Raw genomic sequence first — 9,315 nt, forward strand, 5'->3', positions numbered from 1 at the left:
CATATATATATATATATATGTATATACATACTATAGCATATATATATATATATATAACAATTTGTTATCTATATATACTATAGTATGTATATACATAAGTATATATATTGTACATAATATATGTACATAATATATAATATATATGTATGTACATATTATATAGTATGTACATAATATATAATATATACATATATATGTATATATATGTATATACATACTATAGCATATATATATAACAATATAAACATATTTAGTATATAGACATACTAAATTTTAATAAAAATTATGGTTTCAATTTAAATATTTTACTTAATTATTTAATTAAAAATTTTTAGTCTAAACCAGTTTTTAAAATTTACTTACAACTAAATATATATAGTTATAATAATTTTTTTGAAAACAAACTTTAAAGTTTTCTTGAATGACCATAATTATTAAATAGGTTTGAATGACCATCATACTTAAAGATTATTTCAGCGCAGTTAAAATTTAGAAACTTGCCTGTATTTCAAAGATAATACAGGCAAGGTTTTTATTTGTCAAATTCCTATTTGAGATTTCAATCGGTTAAATTTCATTATTTTAATCAAATTTAAACTTTTTTTTTTGATTTTTGTAATTCTTGCATTTTTTGCTTTAATTTAGATTTATTTCTTTAATTTAGTTTCTGACTTGTAAAAATACCGGATGACATCACATTTAAAAGTTTACAGTGGGTTTTGTTGACAAATTTGGAATAAAAATGACTGACCCATGCCTTCTGATTCTAATAAGAACATGAATTTTCCAATCAACATTTAGCAAAGTTTTGACAAAATGTAATACATTTTATCAAAACTTTGCTAAATGTTGCACTTTCTGGTTCCGAAACAATGCCAGATTCAGTAAGGTTTTGAATGAAACAACAACTCTATCCCCAATTAACAATTAAAAGTGGCAAAGTTATAGTTATATTTTTACAGTTTTTATTGGAAAATTAATAAGGCCCTAATTTTACTGGAAATTTTTATTTTCAAAAATACATGAACTGGATTCTCAAAAATAGTCAAACCTGGGTCTCATTTAGATCTTGAATTTTATTGCATAATCTTTTAAAAAATAAATCTTTTAAAAAATATTCTTTTTAAAAAAAATATTAAAAGAAGCGTAGTAAAATTCTTATTTTATTTTGCTTCTTTTGAGTACCAAAGTTAGTTATGGAAAATATTTTTCAAGCCACTTAACTTACTGTATTCCTAAATCAGTACATAAAGGAATAACATTTTGCATGTCTAAATTTCCCAACTTTGAGTTATGTATTTATATATATTATTGTATTTAACATATTTTTTTAAAATGCATTATTTTTACAACCCTCTCTCAATTGTATGACTCCAAAGAATGAATTTTGATGAACAAGGCTGCACAGAAAATTAACTTTAACATGCTACTAACAGGACTTTCAGGGGTTTTGAACTCAGTACTCTGGTACTGGTATAATGGTAGAGTACTCGTTTATGAAACAACTACACTACAACACAATTTCTTTTAATTTGTTTGTTTCCAAATACTTAAATATTCAGATAATTATAATACTTATTGGCATAAAAAAATTTAGGATTTTTTAAGATTTTAATGTTTTATTATTAGATTAAATTATTAAATGGGGTTACAATTGGCTAAATTGAAGAAAGTCTCTCGAACACCTGCAGCAGTTTTTAAAAATGTTGAAAAAGTCTTGGACACTAAAAGTGTATCTCCGAGACATCCTTCAACTGTAAAGGCATTTGATGATCTTGTTGAAGCTAATCCTCACTTTAAAACAGCTGTAAATGAACGAAATGTAAATTTAAATAAAATGCTTGAAGAGGTTTGTGTTAATTCAACAGGAGTTGGTCCTAATGAATATTTACATAGAGGAAAATTTACTGAAAAGGTCCAAGCAAAGAGACACGGCAAACTTAGTTACAAAGATATTGAAGACTTGTTTTTAAATAGAAAAATTGATCCTGAGACATGGAACTCAGCAAAAATAAGTGAACACTACAACTTGGATGTTAATGTAGCTGAAAATTTATTAAAAAATTACAGTTCCTTTCGTATATTTAAGAAAAGTATGCCAGAAAGTAACCAAGAAAAAAGTAGCAAGAATGATTCTCTTCGCGATTCCTAGTAAAAAAAAATTTTGTAAAAATTATATCAATTTAATTTTGTTTTGATTTGTTTGTTATATTACTTTTTTTTTAACATTTTAAAAAGCACTTATATTATCTTTTTTTATTTAAAATATTAAACATATCTAACAAAAAATTACCTGTTTTATTTTACATATATATTATATTAATATTATAAATATGTTAATAATTTTATTATCATTTAGTAAAAATCAGATTAAGTAGTTAAATTGCTTCACTAAATATTAACCTCATAATATTAAATAATGACTGATATATTTGATAAGCAAAAAAAAGAAAGCCTTAATGGAATAGACCAAAGTAAGAAAGGAAGCTTTGATGAACCTATTGAAGACCTTATTATTTACTTAAACTCCCTTTCAGATTTTTTTACAACAAGTTCATGCTCAGGTCGCACTATTGTTTTTACACAAGTGGGTACAAGTTATTTTATTTTTTAATTGTTTTTTTAGAAATTATATACTATAGTAATTATTAATAAGGAGAAAAACAATTTAGGATATAAAAAAATATTTTTTAAATAATATCAATAATATTAATAAGCTGCTGCTTGTTATTATAGGGCAATAAATAAAAAGATTTAAACTGTTATAAAATTCTTTTTGAGATCTTACTATTTTACTTGAGTAAAGTGGGTAAATTGAAGTTGACCTTACCATAGTTAAGATAATAAATGATAGTTTTTTAAAAATTCTGTATACGCTAGTGATAGTAATAATGATGCTTTAAAAAAAAAAATACATATTTTTTTATCAGTCAGAAAATAAGAAGAAAGGTTGTAAATGGCTTGTCACTTCACATGGAAAAATAGATGCTATTGATGTGGTATGTTAATTAAACAGTGTTTTATTTTTTTAATATTTTTATTGCATTTTTTTAAATATTTGAGTTTTTTTTACAAAATTTTAGATTAATGCAGTTAATGAAACAGATGAAAATGTTACATTCAAGTTTGAAGCATTTATCCTACATTTACAATGCAGAAATCTTGAGCAAGCTCAAAATATGGTATTTTATGTTTTATTTCATTTCTTCTTTCTTTTTCATATATATAGCAAAGTTTGAATGAAGCAATTTGCGAACTTGAATGAATAAATTAGCACCCTTGCAATTTCTAAAATTAAATCTACTGCTTTTCTTTTTTTTTTATGGTAAAAAATTTTGAAGAGCAAAAAATATTTTATATTAAATTGAATTATTTCTTAAATTAAAACATTCCATTCTCAAAACTGTTTAGATATATAATTTTAAATTTAACACAGCATAGTGGTTATATATACATATTATTTCTCTGGTTAAAACCATACCTAAGACCAAAGACAATTATTGTAAGTTCTTTTCTAGAGCAGGAAAAATAATTTAATTGTAAGTAACATTGGCCATTCATATTATACTTAAACTTACAACTAAGTTTTTAAATCTTTCCAAGAAAAAAACATTTTCCTTCTTTGTTTTTTTGTTTTTAAAAAACAGGAAAAAGTATTGAGATGCGTGGATTTAAACTCAATTCTTGTAGCTTTGCTCCAGTATTGATCTCATCTACTGGGCTACTAACAATTGTCATAATAATTTTAAAATTCAAAAAATACAAACAATCAAATAAGTTAATACCAAGATTTAGTTTGTTTGAAACCTTAAAGTATGCAGGACAAGTCATATCTTTAAAAAATACAATAAATTTTATTACATAAAATCTGTGGGTTAACTGGATAAAATAAAGTCATTGAAAAAGTTTGTTTGTGAAATTTGTGTAAATATTTGATTTGTGTGGAAATTCTATAAAAACAAGTTGACCTAATGCTTTTTATTATAACAATTTATAATACTTATATTTCGTCATTTATTTATTCATATTTTTCAAGTCTCAAGAAACTTTTTCATGTTTTTTTCAAAGTGATTTTCCTTTAAAAAATGCTCTTTTATGTCAGTATAAATGTAAATTTCTATAGCAATACATTTTTTGATTATTATTTCTAAACTAATTATTATCAGTCTTCAGCCAGAGTAAATGAGTGCAAGAGCAGAGAAACGTTCTCCTAAAACAAAGATGGTGACTTCCTGTCGAGGCCTGTTTAATGAAATTGAAACTTGTTCCTCAATCAATTAATTTTTTTCTTAAATTGTTTTATAAATAATGAAGCATGTTAAACATATTTCTAAAGTTCGTGAAACTTATTTTTAGTATTTATTAGTTTATTAGTTTGCTAAATTAAATCAGATATTAAGCTTATAGTATAAACTTAATATTTGTATTTCTAAATTATTTATTAACTTAGAAATTTATTAATTTATAAATTTTATTAACTAAAATTTGAGTTTTTTAGTTCTAAAATTTTTTATTTTTTCAAATTTTATCCAACTTAATGGTAGTTCTATATAAAGCGAATACTTGCAATCTTCATTGATATAAACCTAAGCTATGTATTGCATAATACTAAAGTAATAGTGGTGTAATGATCCAATCAAAATCATTTTAAAAATCAAGATGATTTTACAATTATTTTAATTTCTATAACAAGTGTACCTGTCATGATAATAATATTGAATTTTAACTATAGTGGGGTGAGGTGGAGGGTTGATTTTCATTAAAACATGTTTTTCATTAAATAAACAAATGCTACAAATTTATTTGTATGTATAATAACCCTGATGTTTTTTTAGTTAGCAATCGCACTAGCATGTGGTTATAGAAATTCTGGTCTTGTCATTGGCAAAAAGAAAAAAATTATGCTGGTGAGCGTTATTTATTTAATTGATTATTTGAAAATTTTTTTCATCATCATTATCATTATTGTCATCATCATCATTATTATCATCTTGAAATACAACCATTAAAAAATTAATGACAATGAAATTTGTTCCTTATAATTTTAGCTATTATTTTTAAGTACTGTTTTAGACTATTGTTTGAATATTTAAGAAGGAATTTAGAAGTATTCAATTTTTTATGATTATGTTCATATCCTTGAAGTAGGAAAGGGGCAATTATAAAGTAGAGAATATTTTTATTTCACAACCCTGAAATGAAAATTATGAAAAGAAATCCTGTTTTACGGAAAAACAATTTATATTGTTCTCAGAATTGATATCAGCTGTTTTTACAACAAAAACATACATATATTATTCAAATAGTGAAGCAATGCAAACATATATAATTAATACAAAAAACATAAACCAATATTAGCAACATTATCAACAAGGTTTTCATTCAAAGTATTGGCGTAACCAGCACCAGTCATTTTAGAATCTATTTTAATTAAATTTCTGACACCTGAAGATAAAATCAACTCAATATCATAACCAGTCCTTCATTGTGCTTTACAGTAGTTTGTATGCAGTTCTGTTTTAAAATTGAAAAATGGAAAATATTGTTTTTTTACAAAAAAACACTGATTTTATGCTAAATTTCTCTGGGACGGGGGTACCGCTGCCCAAATTTTTTTCCTAAAATAGGCCCTGTAGGTATATATATATATATATATACATACATACATACATACATACATACATACATACATACATACATACATACATACATACATACATACATACACATGTAACAGTAGAAAATAATTGCTACTTCCAACATTGTAAACAAAGTTGTAAGATTTAAGAAATAAAGTTAAATCAATCATTTGCATTTTTAGTTATTAAGTTTTTATAGATGTTTAGAGTATTTTTTATTTTAAAAGACAATTTAATACGATTTAAAAAAATACTTTAATACGATGTAATAAATTTTATTGTTTTGAGTAAATCTTTTAATTAAACTAATTTTGTGGTCATTTAGTAAATTTATAATAAACTTCTAAAGAATATTCATGAGTTGACAGTCTCTGTAAAATTCAAAAATATGTAGTATTTAAGATTGAATTAATTTTGAAATGGCATATATATGTATCAACACTGAGGTGTTGATACATTCACACTTTCTAAGTATCAATACTGAGGTATTGATACTTAAAAAAAGAAATGTTTTGTTATGACATTGAAATAGTTATTGTAAAGTGGAAAGCATTATGCCATTATCGTTTATTTCATTTATTATTTAAGGTATTCATTTTTGTGGTTGATATGTGTTGAGGCCAATATAAGTATTTATACATGCATTAGTTTGATGTTAATTGAACAATTTTTTTGTGCAGGCTGTACGGCAAAGTCATGGTTTAGAAGTTCCACTTGTATTTAATGATAAAGTCAAAGTTTCCAATGAAGTAGGTTATTTTATATCATTTTTTGTATATAAATTTTTATTTATATCATTTTTTCTGTGTATAAATTTAGTAAAAATGTTTATTCCTAATTAAAATATATAAAAAATTATTGAAAATTATGAGAGAAGTATTATTATGATTACTTTGTTTATATTGTATTTCTTTTTTGTTAAATGCGTGTTTTTAAATATTTATAACTTTTTTAAAAATATTTTTGTATATTTAGTTGTATTGTAGTTTTATTTGATCCTAGCTTCTTTTTTTTTTTTACTGAGCTCTTAGCTTTTGCTCAGCATCTCAACTCATTATGTGCATTACAACTATGAGAAAATGAAAGAAGTGATGAAATTTATTATTCTATCAACTACTATTATTTTCTGTTTTTTTTCTTCTCTTTAGTTGATCATTTCATTACTAACTTAAAATACATGCTCAAATAAATAAGAAATAATTTATTTTTCTCTCTTTCTCTTTTCTTTGCCCAACTTTTCATGCGATAAAATAAATCAAAAATAAATTACTTCTACGCTTTCATTTGTTTAACGTTGTCAATTATATTTTTATTAAAATACTACCACGGGTTTATTTATAGCATTAACATATTTCAAAACGCAACATATGGAATTCAGTATTTAGTGTCCGGATTTCATTAACTCTTTTAAGATTGCAATTTATCAAAAAATAAGAAAATGTGAAAATTTTCAGTTTTTTAGGGGTAAAATTGTAAGAGGTATAACATGTTTTTTTCTTCTTCCAGATGGCAGATATATATAAAAACTATTTAATTAAAAAATTATTTGTTGTTCAGAATACAAAGTTTTAAGCTTAAATTTATTCTTAATTAATAAATTTGTTCTCTTAAGCAAAAAATATGAATAGTCAAAAAAGTCTAGTGAAATTCAATTAAATATAATCAAAATAAAATTTTAAAAAACTTAAATTTTGAACAATCTAATAAAGTATTATAAGTTTTAAAATATTTCTCTTGATGAAGATTTGGTAAAGATGGTAAGATTTTTCAAAGGATGTTTTTTTTCTGTACAATTTTCGCAACTGTAACACTCGCAACATAATTTGGGGGTTCTCTGAGCCTTTCTTATATTAGCTACCATTTATTGTTGTTTGTATCAGTGGTGTAAATGAAAATAAGAATTTTATGCTATCAAAAAGTAAATTTAGAAAAACTATTCTGGTGCCAATGTTACTAAACTTTATATGCATTGAAGTAACAAATGTATATGACTTTCTTATGGCCTTGATCTTATGAAGTTGCTGATCTTCATGATGTCATCATAGTTACCACTTTCACTGTATACTTTTGAATATAACTTATCAAGGTTTTTTAAGTATGACTTTTATCCATGTTTTTTATTCATATTGCTAAAACTTCTTTTTTTAAAAGTAACTTTTTTTTTTTTTAACAAATTTTTTTTTAATTTATAAATTTTTTTAAAATCTTTAATAAATTATATTGAGAAATAGGTGTCAAATGTTTAAATTTTATTAAATTCTTTTTTTTTATTAACTAAAAACATTTCTAAATTTCTAAATTCTTTTGATCTTTTTAAACTGCTTTAGTACATTCATCAACTTGTTCTTGCTGCAAATTTAAAAATGGATGAGAATTTTTCGCGCATTAAAAAGTATGATATTATTTGATTGACAATCTGTGTGTTGATTCACAATTTGTTTTAATTACTAGCTCACAGTGCTAATCATTGAAATGGTTTGTTTTTAAAAATTTCTAATGTTTTGTATAATGGATGTAAATCATGAGTGCGATAAAATTGTTATAAATTTGAGTTTTTCTATTTAAAGGTTCTTTGAAAATTTGAAAGAAGAATTTGGTTAAAGTTACTACAACCTCAAAAGTAAGCATGAAAAATATTTTGAGGTATTAGTATATAAACACTATTGTTAGTATTATTAAGTATTTATGATTTTAACTTTTATACTTATACTATATATTATAATATTATTAATGATAATACTAATATAATTGTGAAAAGATATTACATGTATAAAAGTTAAAAAGAAAGTTTAGTGAAGAAGATTTAAGATAAATAATAATAGTAAGTGAAAGATGTTACCTTTTTAACTTAGTAAGTGAAAGATGTTACCTTTTTAACTTAGTAAGTGAAAGATGTTACCTTTTTAACTTAGTATGTAAAATACAACTTAGAGCAAAATAATAGATACAAGATATAACTTAAAGTCTTTTTTTATAAACAGTTATAAAATTTTTTTCTTTAAATTAGAATTACATAACACAAAAACAATTGTACAATAAGTGTTGTACTCATTCATTCAAGTTTTAATTTCAAAAGCCTTTAATTATTTAGTTATGATAATTATTTAATGTTCTATCAAACTTATTCCTAGATCGTTTAATGGCGAAACCTCTTGTTTGATTAAAAGATTTGATCATTGCGAGGTAGCAAAGAGTGAATGATATTTGTTCAAAACAAGGTAGCAAGAAGTGAAATATAATTTGGAGATCAAATATTTGAAATTGTATTGAAATAAACAAAAAAATAAATAACAGTTTAATGTTTTAAATCGAAGATTTTTAGACATTTTATCAGATCTTATTTGTATTTTTATTTTTGTAAGTTTTTTTGATTAGTTTTTGTAAATGTCTTTAATATGGTGTTTAAAAAATTGAAATTTGAAAATTTTGCAGAATGTATAATAAATAAACAAGTTTATTTTCTTTGCGTTGTACTCTTTCAACTGTAAGTGTTCAACTGTGTGTTTCAACAGTCTTCTTTCATAAATGTAGTATGTAAAGGCATCTTAAGTGTATCCTAAATGTATAATACTTAATGTTTTCAAATTTTCTTTTTAAATATGTTTTTATGTTTACATTGTTATGTTTCAGTGATTTTGTGAAATAAAACAATGAAAAAGATAGTATATAATCAAAC

General features: G+C 23.4%; 1 protein-coding gene across 3 annotated transcripts; it reads left to right on the plus strand.

The window, feature by feature from the left end:
- The first annotated feature begins 1,589 nt into the window (after nucleotides 1-1,589).
- LOC105843790 (tRNA wybutosine-synthesizing protein 3 homolog) lies at nucleotides 1,590-8,947 on the plus strand. Of its 3 annotated transcripts, none has more exons than XM_065791384.1 (8): nucleotides 2,330-2,587; nucleotides 2,931-2,999; nucleotides 3,084-3,182; nucleotides 4,836-4,907; nucleotides 6,320-6,388; nucleotides 7,967-8,031; nucleotides 8,207-8,282; nucleotides 8,771-8,947. In XM_065791384.1, exons 1-7 carry the CDS (start codon nucleotides 2,420-2,422, stop codon nucleotides 8,238-8,240), a joined length of 576 nt encoding a protein of 191 aa, XP_065647456.1. In that variant the 5' UTR covers nucleotides 2,330-2,419; the 3' UTR covers nucleotides 8,241-8,282; nucleotides 8,771-8,947. The 3 variants fall into 3 exon arrangements, with proteins under 3 accessions (XP_065647458.1, XP_065647456.1, XP_065647457.1); XM_065791385.1 differs by having other exon boundaries at nucleotides 8,207-8,259; XM_065791386.1 differs by lacking the exons at nucleotides 2,330-2,587; nucleotides 4,836-4,907; nucleotides 6,320-6,388; ... (1 more) ...; nucleotides 8,207-8,282; nucleotides 8,771-8,947 and adding an exon at nucleotides 1,590-2,151 and having other exon boundaries at nucleotides 3,084-3,156.
- The last annotated feature ends 368 nt before the right edge of the window (nucleotides 8,948-9,315 follow it).

The sequence above is a fragment of the Hydra vulgaris genome, chromosome 02 (genome assembly GCF_038396675.1).
Source record: "Hydra vulgaris chromosome 02, alternate assembly HydraT2T_AEP".
NCBI lineage: Eukaryota > Metazoa > Cnidaria > Hydrozoa > Anthoathecata > Hydridae > Hydra > Hydra vulgaris.